At 37.5% G+C, this 23,019-nt stretch overlaps 1 protein-coding gene across 5 annotated transcripts in view; it reads right to left on the reverse strand.

The window, feature by feature from the left end:
- DISP1 (dispatched RND transporter family member 1) overlaps positions 1-23,019 on the reverse strand; it is a 206,517-nt gene that overhangs the window by 25,156 nt on the left and 158,342 nt on the right. Inside the window, exon 3 of one of the 5 annotated variants that reach the window (XM_057727294.1) lies at positions 21,144-21,262. The exons of 3 other annotated variants lie outside the window; for them this stretch is intronic. In XM_057727294.1, coding sequence (XP_057583277.1) covers positions 21,144-21,253 — 110 coding nt within the window. In that variant the 5' untranslated portion in view covers positions 21,254-21,262. Of the gene's footprint in view, positions 1-21,143; positions 21,309-23,019 lie in introns of all 5 variants that reach the window. One more of the 5 variants, XM_057727295.1, reaches the window with a different exon arrangement.

Below are 23,019 nucleotides of genomic sequence, written 5' to 3' on the forward strand. Positions count from 1 at the left end.
AAGCCGATCACTTACCTTGTACACAAAGCCCTAATTTTTTATTCCCAGTTTTCAAGTTATACATCCTCAAAGCTACCTCTTGAATTTTCACAAGAAGTTAATTAATAGATTTTGCTGTCTTTAGACCCAAGGTGACCCCAGAGCCATAGCTCTGGGCTAGATCATACCAAGCAGTTGCAAAAAAAAAAAAAGAAGAAGATATTTTATTATATACATTTTGGGTTGTAACAAATGTAAATATTCTTTTTCCTCCTACTCACCCCCATTAACATTTTTTTTAACTGAGAAATTCATGGATCTATGACTAGTTTGCTCTCAAGAGACAGAAACAACTACATATTCATCACATTCTTTCTGCTTGAGTAAAGACCTCATTTTATGTTAAATTTGAGACAATAAGTAGAGATTGTTGACATCAGTTGAAAAAGAAAAATTGAGGTTACCACAAAGATACCTCCTGGGAAAACATTAGTTCCCTTTGAAGTTTTTATACTAATGGACACGACAAACAGATGTTTGAAACACCAAAACCGCAACTGCCCGTAAAACATGAAACCTGTTTGATTCATGGTTTATGGTGTTGCCATCTTGAATAATTCTGCCCTACAATCTCTTTTTTTAAATTAATTAATTAATTAATTAATTTATTTATTTATTTATTTATTTATTTACTGGCTGTGTTGGGTCTTTTTTTTGCTGTGTGCGGGCTTTCTTTAGTTGTGGTGAGTGGGGGCTACTCTTCGCTGTGGTGTGCAGGCTCCTCACTGCCGTGGCTTCTCTTGTTGCGGAGCACAGACTCTAGGTGCATGGGCTTCAGTAGTTGCAGCACATGGGCTCAACAGTTGTGGCTCACGGGCTCTAAAGTGCAGGCTTAACAGTTATGGCGCATGGGCTTCGTTGCTCCGAGACACGTGGGATCTTCCTGGAGCAGGGATTGAACCCGTGTCCCCTGCATTGGCAGGTGGATTCTTAACCACTGCACCACCTAGGAAGCCCTCTGCCCTACAATCTCTTACCAGATCGTAGCTGTTTAAGGAGGCAAGCAAGGGAGTCCACCACCAACTTTCCTGATCAAAAATAGTCTTCCTCCATTTGTACCATCTTTCTGATTTGCTACTTTTAATAGCTATCTAATAAAATCTGCAGAATGATTTTTTCCCCCTAACCTCAGTCTTATGTTGCTAAATAACAACTGGTCAAAACAAACAAGAGAGAAACCATGTTTTTCCAAGGTTCATTCACGTTTTAATACCATCTGGTCAAAACCCATGCCAAAAAAACAAATAAAAAATAATAAGCTTAGGTGGGAACATCTGCTTGTTCTTTGGTTAGGGTTGTAGCTTTTTTTTTTCTGCTGAGAAAAAGCCCCAAGACAGATGACATTTGCACGCTCCACGACATACTCCCACAGGCTGTGGCATAAATAAGCTTGGGCTGTGCTCAATCCCCAGATGACTAGTTTGGCTATCACTCTCTCTCCCACTCAAGAAAGCATTTCTGTATGCTAGTGGGTGACAGTGACATGATTGTAGGGGTTAGCTCAACGCTTTCAAAAAAGAAAATAAAGCACTTATAAATGCAGTACTCATAATAAGTAATTAACTGCCCCTGGCACTTCACACTTGAGCACTGTAACAGCAGTTGAGAACCTTGGCTCCAGCTCTGATGACCAGTGAGCTGTGGTATGTGCACATATATCGGTCAAGGGACCAACTAACGAGACTGTAAAGTTCTCAGAAGGAGGGAGGGTGGGGGGGTGCCGAGTGGGGCAGTCCTGACAATGGGGGTTGGGAGAGAGACAGAGGCAAGGAAGATTTTTTAAAAGGTAATAATAAAAAAAAAAAAGTATGGGAGGGAAAAAGTTAACAAGAAACAAAAAGAAATGTAGAAAAGCTACAGATGTTTTTTTTTTATTTTATTTCCCTCACCTTTTCTCTTTTTTTAGATAATTTTTGGGAAGAGAGTAGGAGATTGTAGGGTGAGGGAAATGGGAACACTAAAATTTGAAAACATGCCACCCATCTAGAGAACTCAATTGTTGACATAGCTGCAGAATTAATATCACAACTTTGAAAGGGACAGCATCAAGTTTCACAAATTCCAAATAGCTCTTCCTAGCATTCAGGAAAATCAAAGCTATGGAGAAAAAGAGCTTTGTATATTTCTGAACAACTAAAATGCTATGAAGGAAATATATTTTCTACTTCAGGGTAGTAACCAAATTTAAATAAGAAAGTGCTTAAAGTAGCACATTTTAGTCTCAATAGTCCCATATTTTAGTCCCATTGGACAGTGCCACATTGCCTTTTGGTAAAAGGGTATTCTGCAAGTAATAACTTCAGTTCAATGCTGGTATGTTAGGAAGAAAGTATCTGAAAATAAAGAATTCACACTTTGATGAGCATTCTTTAAAAGATTTCCAACAAAAACAAAACCAATCTTCATCACTAAGTATTTCCATGAATCATCACTGGCACACTTGGGGTCTATCGTGAAGATGAAACAGATACCCTGTAGACAAGCTAAGCTTGGCCTCTAATTCATCTTCATGCACCAGAGCTAAATGTTTATGGTCTGTGTCAAGTGATTTGAAGGATAACAATAACCACAACGACTTCCACAATGCATGTCCTGACTCCTCAAGAGATGTTGACTCAAAAGTACTGGTCATCTTGCTGTCTCAAGCTGTTGTAACCGACCAGAGTCCCACTACTACACAAAATATAAAATAAACTAGGAGGGTGAGGAAATGGCTGCGAGTGGAGGGCTAATATTTAAAGAGCATGTAATAAATACCAATCTCTTTATAAATGTCAAAAAAGAAATTCAGCATAAATTAAATAAATATTTGAGTGTGAGGAAACTGTCTTTAAGAAAGCAGTGAACTTAGTAATCGAAAGAGGTGAGTTAATTAAAATAAACAACAAGGACCTACTGTGTAGCACAGAGAACTATATTCAATGTCTTGTAAGAACCTATAATGGAAAAGAGTCTAAGAAAGGATATATATGTGTGTGTGTATATATATGTAAGAAAAAAGATGTGAGTTAAAGTCTGGGCCCTGAAACTCATTAGTTGAATGATGTGAACATTTTCTTTAACTCCTCAGGATTTGTGAGAAATGGATAATACCTAAAAATGAGCTGTATGAATAACAGTATTCTGTAAACTGTTGAGCATTATCCAAAGAAAAAAAGGTTTAACTCCGCTTCTTCTTCCTTCCCTGCCCCCTCCCCCTCCTCTACTACCATCACCACCATCATAACTAGTGGTTCATCTGGAAATGGCCTTTGACCATCAATTAAGAAGTAATGCAGAAGACTAAGGAGGTGTTAAGTGCAAGGCTCTTTTACTCATAAGCACTGTGAACCTTTATGATTTACTTTACAAGATTCAAACGGCACTTGCTACTCGTTGAATATAATAAAAATAAATGGTATCACGCCTGCAAGCCTAATTAGAACAAGAAATTGTTAGAACTATAAGGAACCCTGAAAGTTATCCCTCTAATCTTTGTTTTCACGTAACAAAGGGAAAAAAGGTCCGAGATCACAGAGCAAGTCAATGAAGAGCCAGGTCTAGAATGCAAATTTTCTAACTTGATCCTGCCTGTACTTTTTGGCCACAACCTGGAAGAGAGTAACACTGATGCAGGTTATGACATACTGCTTGTGAACCAAAAAAGGAAAGGAGTGCAGAACAATAGGAAACCCTTATTTAAGACCAAATGGGGGGCTTCCTAGGTGGCGCAGTGGTTGAGAATCTGCCTGCCAATGCAGGGGACACAGGTTCGATCCCTGCTCCAGGAAGATCCCACATGCCGCGGAGCGACTAAGCCCGTGCACCACAACTATTGAGCCTGAGCTTTAGAGCCCGTGAGCCACAACTATTGAGCCCATGTGCTGCAACTACTGAAGCCCATGTGCCTAGAGCCCGTGCTGCGCAACAAAAGAAGCCACGGCAATGAGGAGCCTGCGCACTGCAACGAAGAGTAGCCCCCACTCATCGCAACTAAGAAGAAAGCCCGTGCACAGCAAAAAAAAGACCCAACACAGCCAATAAAATAATAAATAAATAAATTTATAAAAAAAAAAGAGCAGGGGGCTTCCTAGGTGGCACAGTGGTTAAGAATCCGCCTGCCAATGCAGGGGACAAGGGTTCGATCCCTGCTCCAGGAAGATTCCACCCGAAAAAAAAAAAAACCAACTGAAAAAAAAAAGAGCAAATGGTGCATGTTCACAAGAGTGAATAGGCAAGGATGTTCACTGAGGTGTGGTTTATAATAAGGAAAAAAGTGAGAGCAACCTAAAGGTCCATCTGTTAATAGAAGGATGCTTAAATAAATGATGGTACATCCACACTATGGAGCACTGTACAGAACGAATACACAAACATACACATACACATACACATACACATACATACACTAATATGAAAAGAGCACCAAGACAAAGTGAGAAGTTTCAAAATAATTCATACGGCATTTATGGGGAAAACAATATACAAGATGAATAAATGTATGTTAAAAATTCAGAAGGGAACGTGGCAAATCAATAGCCTTGTTTATCATGAGAGAAGGAGTCAAGAGTGAGTTTTACTTTGTATTTCTGAATTCTTCATGAGAATGTATTCATGAATTAGTTGTATAGTTAAAAAGAAGTGAAAAAGAACTTCGTAAAGGGAAATTGCACTTTTGTTCATTTAGGTACATGTGACTGAAATATTTTATTTGAAAATTTCTCTCACTGATATGGAATTTGGGGAGAATGGGAGCATTCCAGCTAATTATATACCAGATGAAAATAGGTAACACTATACAGAGATCATAAATTTTCAAAGAACTTAAAATGAAATACATTTAATACAAAATCTATAGTTAATTTTGTTCAATTCAAATATTTACTGCACAGTTTAAAGGACACCAAGTAATTTGGTCTTCATTGGAATTACCTGGGTAACTTATTTAAGAAAGGGATTTTCAGGGTCCTCCCCAGGGATCTGGTTTAGTAGGTCTTGGAATAGAGCCTACACAGTCAGCGCTGAACCACTGCTTTGAAAAATTTACCAGGAAAATGTGACTTCCAGACAAGAAACAATTAGAGAATAATACAAGAAAATAATTGAAACTTAAAGGTACAGTACAAAATATTAAGTGAATGGGGAATAGGGAGATAATATTGGAACAGAGTATTCCAAAGAATAGCCCCTGAACTAGACATAAGTAGAATTTGAACTGGGTCTTGAAGGATAGATTTCAGACAGATAAACAGGAGGCAGAGAGAAAGGAAACAAACTTTGTGCCAAGACCTATGCTAGACACCTTCCCATAGCAGCGTGAGCAAGGTCAACAGGACTTGTGAGGGAAGAGTGTGGAGGCCAGTGTATTGTAGTAGGCGGGAAGCAAGTTATAGAAATAGGAAGCTGCTAAAGCTTCTTAAGCAAGAATGGATATGATGAAAACACTATTTTGGGAGGAATGATCCAGTGGCAAGGTGCAGGAAATACTGAAGATAGGAAAACCAGGTTGGGAGCTAGTGCAGTGTTCTAGGTATACAGTGCTGAGAGAAAAAGAAATGGCAAAGACATTAATCTTCCTTTAATGATTCAGAGAACCTCTGATAATCTTATACATACATATGTCAATCAAAATATGAGTATCTATTCTCATCAATACATAATTATATCAATAACATAATATATTATTAATTATATATAATTAATATATTATTTATATTTACAATATAAATATAATTAAGTATATAATTATAAAATATAAATTTAATATATCATACATAATTAAATATATAATTAATGATATTTAAATAAATATGTGTATTACAAGAAAAAATTCTGGTGAAATTTTGGATAAACCAAGGTTTATATATTCTACGTATAACACACTTCTATACTCTTGGTTGTTTAATATTTATATATAATGATGTACTTTAAGTACAATTAGCAATGCCTAAAACTACATTAAACTTATCTTTATATAATGAATTAAAATAGTACTAGTGCCAACTGAAATGAAGTTAGTGATAATCTGAATTACAACACAAAGAGGTTGTCCAAAAAGTCTGGAAGTTGAGGGCATAGTTTTATTTATTTATTTATTTATTTTTATTAATTTTATTTATTTATTATTTTTGGGGGGATACACCAAGTTCAATCATCTGTTTTTATACACATATCCCCGTATTCCCTCCCTCCCTCGACTCCCCCCCCACCCTCCCTCGAGTCCCCCCCACCCTCCCCATCCCAGTCCTCTAAGGCATCACCCATCATGGAGTTGATCTCCCTTTGTTATACAACAACTTCCCACTGGCTATCTATTTTACACTTGGTAGTATATATATGTCTGTGCTACTCTCTCGCTTCATCTCAGCTTCCGAGGGCATAGCTTTATAAGTTCATTTTGGAGGCCAACATCAAGCCTGATTCAACAAATATATTTCATTACTTCATAAGATAAGAAAGATACACAAATATTTCTCCACTCTCAAAATTTTACAGATCTTATCTGTAAAAAAGTAAAAATGTTTTGTATTTTCATTACAAAGTATACAAATTATACAAGTAAGGGTTTGTATGTTAATTAAAACCTCAGTAAGGTCTATTTGCATTCCTGAAAATAAGTTATCTGTTTTATTAATAGGACAAGGCCTTCATCAATTAGACTAAAGATCAAAAGTATAAACATAATCATAATTCACAACCTTGCCAATTATTTTTTTCAACATTGCTGATCTTCAATTTTTAGTATAACATGTCTGCATCTTGTTCAATGTAAGAACTATTATTTGAGCTCCACACTACAAGATTATTAATCTTTCTTAAATTCATTTCCCACATATTTTGAATAAGTTTGGCCCCCACAAAATTATTCAGGATCATACAAGTTTGAGTTTGGAAGGTTAAAAGTCACACCTGCTATCAAAAAACTTTGGGGGCTGGAAAAGTTAAAAAAATAATAAAAATCCACTGTATCAAAATGAATTCCAACAGTGTAACCAATACCTTGCAGCTGTTGTGATATCTTCATTTTACCGGCCAGGAGGATAGATTATTCCCTCAACTGCTATAGAAATTCTTTAGTTATGCTTTTAAGAAAAATATCATATAGTGAAATTGATTTTTCTTACTTAACTAAATTCTCTCATATTTATCCTTTAACTTAAAAGTCAAATTTCTATAACTCAATGGTCAGAAGCTTTAGTAAAAAAGATCAAAGCAAAACTCTAACACTGTTTTTATAAAAATAATACTGATAGAAAAGGGTTTTCTTCTCAAAGCTTGAGGTTAAAAAAAAATCAACTATGCTTAAAAGAATTAGACTGAGAACAAACAAGAGTTTTCTGAATAAAAATGAGGAAAACCCCAACATGGTGCGATGACATGTTCTCAAGCTGTGGTGAGGTCCTTGTTACATTCTGGTGCTAAGGCAACTAGGCTAAAGCTTTAAGTTCACTGTATTTAGTTCATAATGGTGTAGATTCTGCCTACAGCCCCAAAACCTATCATACCAAACACCACGAAACCAGCTTGAGGAACTTATTCTGAGAATAATGTATTAAAAAGACCATAGTGAGAAGTAAGAAGACCTGTTATTAACTAGGGATTAATCTTGGGTTTTAACCTCTCTGGCTTCAATTTCCTCATCTGTAAAATAAAGAGAGATGCATTAAATTATTTCTAAGTTCCTTTCCTGCTGTGAAATTCTGTTGTAGTCTCGTGTGGAATTTCGGAGAATTCAAGTCATCACATGTGTATTCCAACACTTCACCACAGCAGAAGCTGGGAAGTCAGCTTCCCTGCATCAGAATTCCATGTTGAATACTTCATGTGAATAATCAATAAAAAACAACCCCACCCCCCACCCCCCGCCATAAGGCAGGTAAGAAGTAGTAGTTTAAAATGCTTTGAAAGAGAATGCTGGCTCCTTCTGTGACTAGCTTGAGAGACTGGCTTTCTAAATGTCTAGATAAAAGGTTTAGTGAAGACAAGGGCTAGGTAGGAGGATGGGGCAGAGTTCCCTGGGTTAACGTGAGATGAACACCAAGATTGGTGAACTGTGATAGCAGTAACACATTTATGGCTAGTATGTGTCAAAGGAGGGAAAAACGCTGTAGGAAATCATGCCCGGTTATCAAAGACACTGGTAGTCAGAAATGGTCAGGAATCTAGTTCACCAACCTAATGAGTTTTACCAGAAGAGCAAACATGAAAGAGTGCTCAAGTTAAAAGGGTTATTCTGAGGAGATATATTTTCTATTTTGATGTTACTTTTGTTTTCTGTAACACACACTCTTTTAAAGTCTGAAAAATGCAGAAAATTACGAAGAAAAAAATCAGCCATATTCTTACTACTCTGATCTAAGCTCTGTAATTCTTTTTCATCTATTTCCTTTCAGTATTTTATCCTTTGTGACTAAAAATACACCTTAACTATGCACACAATTAGAATCATATTGCATGCATAAAGTGTTACCACTTCTGATTATGAATTTCTCTCATGTAATTAACAACTTCTGAAAACATGATTTTTAGTAGCTGTATAATGTTCCATTATGTTTCCCAAATTTATTTAACACATGCACACAGTTGTAATCACATTAATATATTACTTTATATCTCTTTTGCTTATATATATCTTTCTTCTTTATTTATAAGAGAATTAAAGCTTCAAAATGTTAAAATTTTCCTAGTTTGTGGTATGTTTTTTAACATGATTTTTTGACATGCATTCTAAAATTTTCAATAACTGTACTTTTCCTTTGTAATTTTGGTGACTACTTTTACAATTAAAGAATTATCCTTGATCCAGATGCCAGTTTTTCCCAATTTCACTTAGTAATAATCTAGGCCAGCCCTATTTCTTTATGATGCTTCAATTATTATTTTCTGTAAGGCCTCACTTTAAGGGGAAAAGTAGAGTCCAAAAATTCACTTTTATAAAATATATAGCATTTGATATTGTCAGACTAACAAGCCAATTATGGTGCACATGTTCACTAGGAGACTGAATTTCCATAATCTGGGTGAACCATCCAAACATCCTAGTACACAATTTGGCGTCATCTAGTAACAGTTGTTCACTTGGGTTTAAGTATCAATGGGGACAAATGTGGATTTGGAGGTTGACTGGTCCTCCCAGGACTACAACAGTGGCAACAGAAATCTCACAGTTAGTTGGTGCCTGTTTTTGTTAGCCAGATTTGGGGAAACTGGGCTGAGAGATTAATGGAGATCCACTTTCTGCCTCCCCAATTCCTGAAAGAGGGTTGCCTATGATCAGAAGATAAGAATCTGAGTCTGGCCCTGTTTGAGAATGGGGGTTAGGTGGAAGTCAGGAGACCACTGAGTTTTTAAGGAGTTTTACTTTATTAAAGTTTTTTACATACTAGGGTCCATTTTATCTGTTCTAGTGGATCCATTGATCCACTTCTTTTCACAGAATCACATTGTTTTAGTTACTTTGGCATGAAGATAGCCAAGTCCCAGGATGGAATATACTTAGGAAATCCTAATTCTCTTTAAAGAACTAATAGGTTTACAGTGTTATTCTTGTATTTGTAACTTGAAAGCAATTTCAGTTAGTGAAAGATCAAAGGAGATTATTAAATGGGCCCCCAACCAAATACAAGAACCTTAACTCTCCAATGGCATACACATGCTAATTATAGTCTGGAACAAAGATTCTAAAGGAAATTTTAAAAGTTTTTCAGCTCATTCAGAACAACTTCATTACAAGACAACTGTGTGAACCTCAAGGGCAGTATTACAGCAAGTTTCCCATATGCTTTCCTCGGGCACAGATATTTCTTACAAAGTAAACTCACATTCAGTTTTAAGTCAACTGAGCACAGTAAGTTTTCCCAGAACCTGACTTATGTCATAGGCTGAAGGATTTTGGAAGAAAAGGCTTACATATGTAGAATCCAAGGGCTCTCTCTTGTTATAAATGTTAAAAACACCCTTTCTTTTCCTTCTTCCTGGCCCTAAATCTGGCTCTTCCATATGGAAAACTTAAATCTTTTTATAATCTTGGCTTACCTCTATCATAAAATCTTTGGCAGAAGGATGGGAAAGATGCGTTATTACCTTCCCTAAGGAAGGCTGCCTACGGACAGCCCTTTATTTTCTCAGCATTACTAAATCATACATTTTGTCATCTCTTCTCCACCCTTGAAATTCCAGTTCACTAGGCACTTTTGAGTAGTAAAAAGTAAAAATACAATTTCTACTTTCAACTACCAAAATAGGAAGATGAGAGGCTGACAGAAGATGAAAGTGGAAAAGCAAATACGGCAAGATGTGTGCAAAAATGTGATTATGTCACAGAATACTCTACTTTTCAGATTCTGAAATAAAAACGCAGCTCATATATTTAAAATAAATAACCTACGAGGACCTACTGTATAGCACAGGGAACTCTGCTCAACATACTGTAATAACCTAAATCGGAAAAGAATTTTAAAAAGAATAGATACATGTATACGTATAACTGAATCACTTTGCTGTACACCTGAAACTAACACAACATTGTTAATCAACTATACTCCAACGTAAAATAAAAATTAAAAAATAAAATAAAAAGTGTGTAAAAGCTCAAAAAATGTAGTTTAACTTTGCTATCTTCAAATCAAGGAAAAGAATATACACATATTTAAACAGCAAGGTGGTAATTCAGAGTGGAGCTTAGTTTATTAAGAAACTGCCCTGGGAGGAGGTGAGTATGCTAGCCCTTAAGCCTTCCTCCTGCCTCTAACCTCCCTCCCACTGCATAATCAGGAGTATAAAAGTTAAGAGAATATTATCCCTGCCTTCCAAGTGTATATGGGCTGGCCAAGAAGGTGAAAGGATATTTTAGAGTTAAAGGGGAGAGATTCTTAAATCCCCTATGTCATTCTTTAAACCATTCCTATTTCACCAACTCTTCAATAAGAGGCACAAAGTTTACGTGTTTAGCTTGATGGATTTTACATCCATGTAACCACTGCTCAGATCAAGATATAGGACATTTCCCAGAAATCCCAAAGGCTTGCATTTGCCCCTTCCAAAAATAATCATAATCAGAAGTAACCAACACCCAGGCTTCTATCATCATAGGTTAGTCTTGCCTAAAGGATCACCCTTTTTAAAACAGCCAAAGGTAAAAGTTTAAGTAGAACTTTAAATAACTAAAATTCAGGCTAGCTTGAGTTTAGGGAAATACATAAAAAGGAAGTCCCAGTAACATTTTAAATGGGTACTCCTAGATGAGTCTTAATTAACCTTTTCTCTTGAAGTTTTACAAATATCTGTCCAAATGACTTATAGAGATCTTAAATTATCTATAAAAGGTCTTTGATGAGCAACAGAACTTTGTTGATCTGCAGCAAAACTAGTCCTGATACTGTTATCTGTCATCATGTTACTTTTGAATAGATCATTTTTAAAAAATCCATATTGTTCTGCTTCCTTACATTTTCGTTGCTTCCAAAGTTCAAGATCTTTCCTGAGTCAACAATATCAGTTACAGTAAGTGGCTATGTTTACTTACAGTGCAAGTGCTTCAGTTGAAGGATTACAAACTGCTCTTCCTCTGATACTTTGTTTGGCAAAATATTTAAATAAAGATGTCCTACATGCTATTGTGAATTACAGGGATATCCATTACAGTGAGAAATACAGGTAGGAAATGGGGATCTGAAATTTTTAGCAGCTGAGAGCGGGTAAGAAAAAAAAAACAGTGAGCAAAGCATTATGGAAATGATAGTCATGTGAAAGGGTGGTGCTCTGTCAACAGTGAGAGAGGTCAGCAGTGGTCACAGCACATCGGATGAGAAGGAAAAGCATAGGGTCGTGAAAAGCATAGAGATATGAAAAGCAAAAAAGAGGACAGCTTAAGAAGGAATGGTAAATGGGGATTACATGCTATTGAACTAAGAAGGAGAAATGAGATGAGTTTGTCAAAGAGGTCACTGACCCCAGTATCACCGGGAAAGGACTGATGATAAAAGTTAGACTGCAAGGCATTAAAAAGGAAAGAGGTCATACAAAGTAAAAGCATTAAGTACACTAATATATTAAAAATAATAACAGTCAACATTTACAGAACTTTACTATGTGCCAAATACTGTCCTAAACACTGACATATATTGAAATATTTTTTAATTCTTAAAACAATCCTATGTAGGTAGGTATAGATTTTACAGATGAGGAACTGAAGCACAGCAAGGTTAAATAAACTGCCCAAACTCACAGTTGGTAAGTGTTAGAGGGAATTCTCTGGTGGGGCAGTGGTTAAGACTCTGTGCTCCCAATGCAGGGGACCTGAGTTCGATCCCTTGTCTGAGAACTAGATCCCACATGCATGCTGCAACTAAGGAGTTCACCTCCTGCAACTAAGACCTGGCGCAACCAAATAAATTAATTAATTAAAAAAAAATTAGTGTTAGAGGCAGGATTCAAACTCAGGCAATCTACCACAGAGCCCACACTTTTAGCCTCTATGGTTTACTCCTGCAAAAGTTTCAGTTGTTTCCATAATACAGTAGTAGGTAGTAGGTGATGCTGCCCTTGGATCAGGGGTTGAGAGAGTAAACTATGGTTTGAGTAAACTAGAGATGGAGGAGCACATGGGAAAAGCTGCTGGAGGAAGTATGTTTAGGAGTTAGCAGTGAGGACTGAGCTATGTCAGACAGCATGAAGTCATAATAAGGAAGGTCTACAGTTTCCATCTTCTTACAGTGAGCATTATTTGGTAGCCTGGGAGCAGGAGCAAAGGCATCCAAAACCCTGAAGATGACAGCATGGAGTGTGACATTTAGACTAGAGAATTCGATTTAGACACAGCGGAAATATTACACCTAAAATGAGGAAAATCTATTTCTTACTACTGGCATGTCCAAGAACCCATTGTGTGTCCCCACAACTAGTGTTTAAGTACACGATGGACATGGAAAAAACAGGTGGGAAAAATCAAGCAGAATTCTTCCTCGGGGTCTGTGCAAGGAAGCCCTGTGAATAAGCCCGTTCGTTGATCTAAAACGGACTTGGGTGGCCTGAGGCAAGTTATCTGTGCTTCTCGTGATTATCTGTGTGATCTGTGATCAGTGTGATCTCAGCTCTGAGGTTTCAAGAATGAATTTGCACAAGTGCTTACTATATAGCTAGCACCCAGGAATTGTTTCTTGAACTACTGCTAAAACTAAAAAAAAAATAACAACATAAAAATTCATTCTCTTATGTTTGAGCAGCACAGAGATGTGACTAAGAGGAAAGGCTCCACAGTCAGACCAGGACTCAATTCCAGGCTCTATTGCTTATTATTAACCACTAATTCATCTTTTAAACACTAATTTTTTCAAACCATAGTTTCTTCAACTTTAAAATGGACATGATAGTAATAGCTCTAAATTCCTTGGGTTGTTTTCAGGATTAAATCAGAGAGTGCATGTAAAATATAGCACAATGTCTGGTGCATAGTAAGGGTGCCAAAAAATCATTAATACTGTTAATATCAATTTAATTGAGACTTTATGCTATTAAAGTCCATTTTCTTTACCAAATACAGGTACAGTGCATGACCAAGTTCCACTTTACAATTAAAAAAAAATTCTTTACACTCAGAGATGATTCTTCATTATTTTAGAATATTTGTAATAATAAATTACTATTAAAATTCTTAACAGAAAGGTTATTTTGTTATAAAATTACACAAAAGAGATACTCATGTGATAGCAAAATAAGAAATAATTTAAATGTGATCTGAACTGCAATGTTGATGGAGAATTAAACATTCTTAATTGCTTATGTGATCAGATATAGTCAAGCACATCATTAACACAGAAGCGATTTCTGGGTGATTATATTTTCATGCAAAGCCTACATCTGTAGGAGAGAAGAGGAGATATAGCTCTTCAAAACGTTCTTCATCACTTCCCACTTTGAAATCTTGATGAAACATGTATAATGTTCCATTTAAGTGTACTCTGTAATTTAAAATGTATAGACTTAATTCACAGCGATGAATTGTTTTTCTCTGAAATCATGATTTTTAAATAGACTATCTGAGATTAGTTATTTTAACTAAAGAAAAATAAAATATTTAATTTCTAAACGATGTAATACTAAAATCATACTTAAACCCATGTTGAATTTACCTCTCAAGATATATCTAGACGCCTGATTATGACATTCCTACCTTCAATAATGAATGTCTACACATTAAATATAAATATTTATGTTCTCTTTATAACTGACAGGAACATGCCAGGCAGAAAACTGCTGACATGACCATGGATTACAGGCAGTCCTACTGCTGAATCTCCTTTGCTGTCTTTCACTTCTATCTACTTTCTCACTTAAACAATCAGTGGCTGATAAGCTAAGAAAAACTCACCTCCAATTTAGCTGTTAAATAATTTACAATTTCCCCCAGAGACATTAAGAATACTGCAGAGATGTGATAAAAGACTGCTATGAACAATGATGAAAATGTGCATTTTTCACATATTTATAAACCCCCAAGCCAACTTCGCCAAACTTGCTGGCAAAAGAAAAATCCCGGACATTTAGGGATGTCTATCCAATGGGAATGCTGAGAGGCAAAACTGCATACTTGTCGGATCACTAAACGTTACCTCAGCTAGTGACAGAGCCTGGTAACCCATGAAGGCATTTTTGTGCGATGTTCCATAAGAAAAAGATGCTTTGTGCCTGACGTACAACATTCCCTGTTTGCCCCACTCAGACTCAAAACCCTGTAAAGCTGGAACAAATCAGACTTTCATGTAGCAGCTTGAGTTTTGATTTAAATTAAAAAGAAATTTTTCTCCTATTAGTGGAGCCTGGCCCTAAGAAGCAAGCAAGAAATTAAGTTATTTTTCCCTCAGTTATTGAAGTAAACAAGAAAAGAACTGTCTTATACAAAACTGGGTGAGAGTAGGGAGGGCTGTAATTTCCTCTTATATAATTTAATAATTATTTCTTCTTAAGAAGATAAGAGTTCCAGGCCTAGCAGATCAGTAGTCAAAGGGCAGCTATTCTGCTGTTCACTGAAAGGTGAGGGAAGCAGGGCATGGGAAATTCATTTTTAAATACATTGTCTCTGCCACTTATGGGGGGGGGGAGGGGAAGTGCTGGAGGTCAGGTCTCCACGTGGTTCTGGTCCTGTGCAATGCACACCCCAAAAGAGGAATCTAAGAATGACTTCAAAACAAAACAAAACAAAACAAAAAACAAAAAAAGTTTAAAGCAATTAGCATTCTGAAAAGGACAATTGGTTAATTAAAAATATTTATAATTGGTTGAAAAGTAGCTTTGCTTAAAAGAAAACATGCTTCCTCAGCCCATGAGGTTAAATTTGCAGAGTTTAGCTGGAGGCTATAAACCAAATAGCCCCATGTGCTACATTTTAAACTTATACTAGATTATAAAGCACTTGCCCTTAAATCCAAGCCTTTCCATGCAAGACTGCTGCTGTGAGCCGTGCGCAAACCATGCTAAATGAGAGTGTAATATATACTTTTCTTAATAAGATGTGAATAATAATCACTAATAGGAGATCCAAGAAAAGCTCATAAGAAAGCCAAAAAAATCTTATTAAACTTAACTAATTTAAGAGGCTGGAATGCTGGAATGAAGTTTAAAGTCCTCAAGCCAAAATACTCACCAGATACCAATGCTGCTCACTTAGAATTTTAAGCTTTGGGAGATGGAGGTCAGGGGTGAGGAGGTTAAAAAAAATTAATACAATTTGGAGCTCAGTGTAGGGTTTAATTCTGCATTAGACTGAGACCTTTTAACAATCAAATAATACGTTTAAATAAATCTCTCCAGGGGATTGCTTCACAATGAAGTAGTTTTAGTTTCTGATAGCCAATAAGGTAGGCCAATGGCTGACGGCTAAAAAATAGTCTCAGAATAATACCTAAAAAACAAAGACCCAGGATATTTAGTGTTGGCCAGGACCAAAAAAATTATCTGAGTCTAATTCTTGATTATATATACGTGGAAATGAAGATACAATAATTAATCAGATTTCTGTTTAAACTTCTAAAGTGTTGGGGGAAAAGCCTGATACAGTAATCTTATTCATTGAGATCTGTCACCTTGTTCCTGACCAGGGCTAGAAGATTCCTCCTCCCTGAACCACCCTTCCCTCCCCCACCAAACACACTCCATCCCTTTGAAGGGACTTTTCAATGCCAGGTCAAGGAGTTTGGGGAAACCATGGAAGATTTCTGAGTGGAGGCGTGACATAATGAAAACAGTGTTTTAGGAAGGGGAAGGTGGGCAGGCCTGAGTGACCACAGACGTACAAAGAGGGTCTGAAGGAATGAATGTGTTAACTGTCCATCCTTGCTTCTTACTAGACATACAAAACAGTGTTTGTTTAGAAACAGTAAACTGCTCACATTCCTGTAGAAAGCATCATGCTTGGATCTCAGGCTATTTGATAACTATTAGAGTCCTGTACCATTCAAATGGGAAAAAGAAATTGATTTACCTAAACCAACAACTCAGCAAATTCACATAGACTAAGGCATCAAATCTTGCCCTGCATCCTCTTGTTTTATTCTTTCCAAGTCATAAATACATATGGACAAAGAAAAGCCCAAACTCTTATTTAGGAATTTATGTTTCATCCACCAGTTCTACAGTCTGCTGACTGCTTATAAAGTTACTTATGCTAGATTTGCAAGTATCCTGGAGGGGGCCAGAGCTGAGCAAACGGAAAGTTTATTCTGGGCTGACTCTCCCCAGTGCAGAGTCTCCTGGCCCCTCCCTGTCTTCCTCAAAGGGCTCTAGAATCATTTATGAAAGAAGCTTAGGAGCTATGGGAGTGAACTAGTCTCTACCTTTCCTTTCTTAGGTCTTCATGAATGAGGTTGTAATTTTTTTCTAAGTTAAAAACCAATGCATGTGGGGGTGGGGTGGGGAGGATTTAAAGGACAGGAGGAGCTACCCCCCCAAATAGACTCAAACAACAATGAATAAAACAGGGTTTTTAAGGGAACAAGACCTTTTAAACCGTCTCCCACTGTCTGGGAAATATCTTACTCCAGGAGACCAATGTGCCTGATTTTCATTATCAAAGTAAAACATCATAAAATTGAGCTCTGCATAAGAAGGACTTGACTGATGTTCAACCATTTATTCATTTCATTCGACAGTTTCTGAGTGTTTACTAACTGCCAGGCACCTTGGTAGGCCCTGGAGATACACAAAAAGCAGTACAAAAGAAACGGTTCCACAAGTAAGCCCACGGAAATATCAATGAATCAAAGGTATTAGAACTATGTAATTACTGCATGTAAAGTACTTAGATACTTAATAGGTGCTTTATGATGATTCCACAACATTCGGAATCCACTGTCTCGGGGGAGCAGTCTTCTTTGACTCACCATAGCGTATTGTTCTCCAAAAGTCAAATAAGATGAACCCAACAGGCACGATGCCCTGGGCCGCCTCCTCTGGGCTCCTCTCCAGACAAAGGGCACTGCTTGCGAGGCTGCCTCACACTTGCTGCTACTCCCGTGTCTTCTCGGCCTCCTTTCCCATATTTCAGGCAGTTGGCCTCCTGTCTGTTTTTGAAAGACTCTTTCATCTCCCATGGTGCTTTCTCTAAGCTCTCGGATGACTCCATCTCCATCTTTGGGACTCACATAACCCTATAAACTCTGACTTTGGTTCTCAGAGACTGTGGTTATTTTTGCCCTGATCACCTCTTTCCTATTAGACAATAAATAGCTTGATGGCAGTGAGCAATCTGACTCTGTGAGATTTAAAAAAAATTTAAGCTCTGGGGACTTCTCTGGTGGCACAGTGGTTAAGAATCCGCCTGCCAACGCAGGGGACACAGGTTCAATCCCTGGGCCGGGAAGATCCCACATGCTGTGGAGCAAGTAAGCCCGTGCGCCACAACTACTGAGCCTGTGCTCTAGAGCCTGCATGCCACAACTACTGAGCCCACGCGCCACAACTACTGAGCCCACGCACCGCACCTACTGAAGCCCATGCACCTAGAGCCCCTGATCTGCAGCAAGAGAAGCCACCTCACTGAGAAGCCCGAGCACCGCAACGAAGTGTAGGCCCTGCTTGCCGCAATTAGAGAGAAAGCTCGTGTACAGCATAAAGAACCAATGCAGCCAAAAGGAAAAAATAAATTTAAAAAAAATTTAAGCTTTGTCAATTTTTACAATAAAAAATAGCTAGTGGGAAGCTGAAGGGAGCTCAGCTCGGTGCTCTGTGGTGACCCAGACGGATGGGATGGGGGTGGGTGGGGAGGGAGGTCCAAGAGGGAGGAGATATATGTATACATATAGCTGATGCATTTCATTGTGGAGCAGAAACTAACACAATATTGTAAAGCAACTATACCCCCATTAAAAACAAAACAAAACAAAACAAATGTCCTGAGAATTTGGAGGGGTGGGGGGTGGTTATCATTCATTTGACAAACATTGAGTTCCAAATATGCCCCAGGCACTAGGCTGTATTTCAAATTCCAAAATACCAAGCCGTTGACTCTCTGGTTTGTGTTTTTTTAAAAAAGACATAATTTTGTAGAATCAATTTTATTGAAAAGAACACAACATAGTACAGCAATGAAAACTCTCCTATAAATGTTAAGTTCTATAAAATCTTTTAAATTACACCTAACAATCCACTTAAGTTTGGGAAGATGCAGAGGTACAATTGGTTTTTTCCTGAAATTAGAAATGTAACTGATCCATAACAATATCTTTTTATGTTTTACTGTTTGCTGAATACTTTACCTTTTTAAACTTTTTTTAATCCAAAAGAAAAATTTGAAGCATTCCTCTTTTTTCCTTCACTCTCTAGAATCTGCTAAACAAGTAGGAGCACTACAGAAAGGGGGTAAAGAATATATTTGCTTCATTCCAAAATGTTATATTAATTTTAAGAAATAAAGAGGGTATTGTTTCCTGACATTTATTATTAAAGTAAAAGATGACCAAGGCTCATATTCTGAAATGTATTACAGACTGTGCAATGCATTCCATGAGGCATAGCACACTCTAAAATCGGTTCATTTATAGTATAAAGAAGTCTCTAAAAGAAGTCCTACTAATAAAATAGGCCTTCACTCAATCTGACTGCCAAACTGACTTACTTTGGCAAGCAAGCTTGGAACATTTTAAATTTTACAAACATTATCCTGTATTAAAAAGTTAATTTTGACTACTTTAAGGAATGTAAAAATAAACCTTGGGTTTCAGTGAAATCAAGATTAAATCTTACCGGACTTCTAAAATTAACTGTCATAATCAGATTATACAATTAGTATAAAGTATAAAGGTTCTGAGTCTTTGGGGCTGTAGAGGCCCATTTATTCTCAACACCCTCCTTTTCCTCTTCTAGAAGGCAAATTAGTGCCCATCCTTCCCACTTGCTCTTTCCTGTAGGTCAATGGGGTAGAAAGTATGCAATTTATAAATAAGAATGAAAAGCAATCCATCATGTATTTATTTAAATCAGGAGTCAGTAATAGCTTGATTTCTGCAGCAATACTAACAGAATTAAGTGCACGCAGCAAACAGCAGCAACAACAAAAACTTAAGAGAAGAAAATGAAAGGAACAAACATGGAAGGAGAAGAAAGAGGAGACTAATAATTTGGTTCTAGGCACTATGCTATCTGAAAAAAATAGCCACTGTTACTCCCATTTTTACAGAAACAGAAGCAGAAAGTAAGGCTGAGAGAGATGCAGTATTTATCCAAGATCCCAAAGCTATTCAATGCACAGCCAGGATTCAAGCACAGGTATCCCTTCTAAAGCCAATATTCTTCCTACCTCATGTTGTGTAGTGAGCAAAGGAGGAAGGATTGAGGAAATAAAAGTGAGAGCTGCAATGTAGCACCAGCAATTACTTCTAGAAGCTAACTGTACTTATTTTTCTACCTTTCAGAAAAACTTTGTTTGGACATTTGTGCTTTAGATCTACTTACAAAAAGCCCAGGCATAAATCAACTACACTTCAACGAAAAACAAAACCAAAAACACCCCCAAAGCCCAGGCAACTAAAAATTCAGTAAATTGTTACTTTTGCTTTTAGACTGATGTGCAGTAGTTTTTGTAAGATATAACTGTGGCCTCTAGAAGATGTCAAAGGATATTGCCTATCTGCTATGGTTTTTTATACTATAGGGCTTTAGTTCTTCAGATTTTTGAAGAAAGGGGATTTTATTTTTTGTCATTTCTTTGTTTTCTTTTCTTTTTTTTTTTTTTTAAACATGGGATCTTCCGGGAGCAGGGCTCGAACCTGTGTCCCCTGCATTGGCAGGTGGATTCTTAACCACTGCGCCACCTAGGAAGCCCCTCTTTGTTTTCTTTTAAACAAAATACAAGCGAATTATACTCCAATTAATTAGAATTATGTAGACCAAAAAGGGTATTTACTGTCAAATCCTGCTGTTACTCTACATCATACGTGCTCCATTTGCTGCTACAGAGGTTGAAAAAGGGATCTCATTTGCTTTCACAGAGCCAAGAAAGATAGTCCTGTCCAATGAAAGTTTCTGCAGTGGTGGAAGTGTTCTATGTCTGTGCTGCCCAACATGGTAGTCACTCGTCACATGTGGCTACTGAGTACTCGAAATGTGCCCTGTGTGACCGAAGAACTGAATTTTTAATTTTACTGGACCCTGCTGAACAGCACAGATCTAAAGAATGCAATCTAACCATTTCCTCCTGCCAAAGACACTTGCCTCGTAGTCCTGGCTAGGTTACAATTTATGGTAACTGTGTATAAAGGCAAATGATTATTTAGCTATTAGTAACCTTCCAATGGTAAGAGAGGAAAAGAGGGAAAAATGAATTTATAAAACGATACATAGTCTGGTTCTCCTTTTGTATTAATATACAAACCTGGCTTGTGCCTCTGCAAAAAGATCTGATATTTAACTTCCGTGCTCCAGAGAATACAGCAGCTTTGCAGTCAATATTTGTGGTTCAAAGAAGGCTATCCACTTGAGGTCAGCTCATGCTGAAACCTAAGTATCTTAACCTGTCTACATCACCTCTACATCTTTGAAACTGGGGGCCATGCTTGCAGTTTTTACCTCTGCCTCCAGCACTTTACACTTAGTAAATATTCATTAAATACTTGCTAAATAAAGGAGTCACTAACCTTGAATTTCTCCATTCATTGCTCCAACATCTTAGAAAAGCCATTTGAGTTGAGTCTGGCGATTTGGGCAAATCAGAGACTCTGGGATCTGTGTCAGTGCCGAGGTTCATGCTTCACTGCTGATGAAGTGTTCAGAATGATTTTTGGTTCAAATTTCCTCACTAACTAAAAGAACACAATTGCCAGGGCTCAGGGAAGGGGGAAGGGTGGAGCACTGCAGGCCAGGTGCAGCAAAGTAAGACCCTTTGGAAAATGACGTTCAGGTCTATAATTTACCCGTGGACATTATGATACAACATATACAAAGGAACAAGATTCCAAGTGGTAGATTCTCCCTCTTTAAATATAACACAAGAATTCTCCTGTCTTACTTTTTAGGAAAAAGAGTTCCCTCCATTGAAAGTAACTAGAGTCCTAAGGGAAAACAAAAAGAAAACCTCTGAGAAAAGTGAGTCTGAAATTGGAAAACTAATAAAGAACCCAAGGAGAAAGGAAATATAGGTTACAAAAATTATATAGTCACAGCATGTGGGGAGGCAGGGACAATGTTGATTTAACCTTTCAGGGACTGAGCTAGTGTAGGGTCCCATGGTCCCCTCTGGGCCAAGCCTTCTTAACTCGGTAGGGCTCTACCTCCTCCAGGCTGCCACAGGGAACATTCAAAGTGACCATATGACTACGAGATCACCCTCAGAGACATAAAAATGCATTTGGCAGGAACCCAAAACTATCACAGGTTCCCTACCATGATAATGAGTCTGTGGCCACTGCCAAGTATCATTTATGGAGTCCTCTGTTACAATCAAGAACATTTTTTGCCACACCAAATTAAAAGGTAAGTATAGTTTGGATAAGAAATCTTGTATGCTATTTTTGGACGCAGAGCTCCTTATTCATTGTGTCATAATACTATTACCCTTCACTTTAATATGGCAGTAAGAAGATTCCCAAATGAATCATTCAAAACTTTGCTTCGACCAGCACACATGGAACGTGACTGGCTCCCGAGAAGTATTTTCCAGATCTTTGTAGAAAAAAGAGCAAATCATTACCATGCAGCCTTTTAGATGACTTGACTGTATTCGGGATGTAAAATTAGGAAACGCTGTCTCTCCTGACCATCCAAATGACCCCCTTCACTCTGGCCATCCTGTTCTCTCTATTCTTCCTTAAGTATACTTTTATTTTTGTACACTTTCCCCTTCCAACTTTCCCCCCACCTTCTACGTTCTGCCTCCTGCAGGCAGTCCCTTTATCATGTCCTGGTCATCCTTCAAGGGTCACTCAGGTTCTCTTTTCTCAGTCAGCCTTCCCCTAACCTTATGAACCTCCGGGATCCTTCCCACCTCTGAACTCTTGAGTGCTTTACTGTTTCTACTGCAAGAGAAACTTCTCCTTCTTATTATCATACTTATTTTATTCTTTAACCCCCCTGGTGATCCTGATGATCAGCTAGGTTTAGGACTTGTGGGTACAGGCTCTGTCTCATGGTAGGGAGAGACTACTTTCCACCTTTTTAAATTCCTTAGTGTTTTCAGTTAGTCACACTAATTAACAGCTGAGTGACGGGTATGAGGCTAGGAATCTACAGATGAAAAAGCCAGAAGGTTTAACATGAGATCTATGTGAACTACTTAGTATTTGGTGATAAATGGAATCACAATACTAAATGTGATCCTTGCAAGGATCTTAATTTAATCAGAAGATTGAGAGAGAATTTTAAAAAGCAAAAAAACATACACAAGTGATTGATTGTAATGAGTCTTTTAGACAGACTTATTACAGCTTAAAGAGTCAAGAAGGGATGAAAGAGAACCTACTATAGTACAGAAGGTGGGAAAAAGAGAAATGGGAATATGAACGACTGAAAGAGGTG

This window comes from Hippopotamus amphibius, chromosome 3 (genome assembly GCF_030028045.1).
Source record: "Hippopotamus amphibius kiboko isolate mHipAmp2 chromosome 3, mHipAmp2.hap2, whole genome shotgun sequence".
Lineage (NCBI taxonomy): Eukaryota > Metazoa > Chordata > Mammalia > Artiodactyla > Hippopotamidae > Hippopotamus > Hippopotamus amphibius.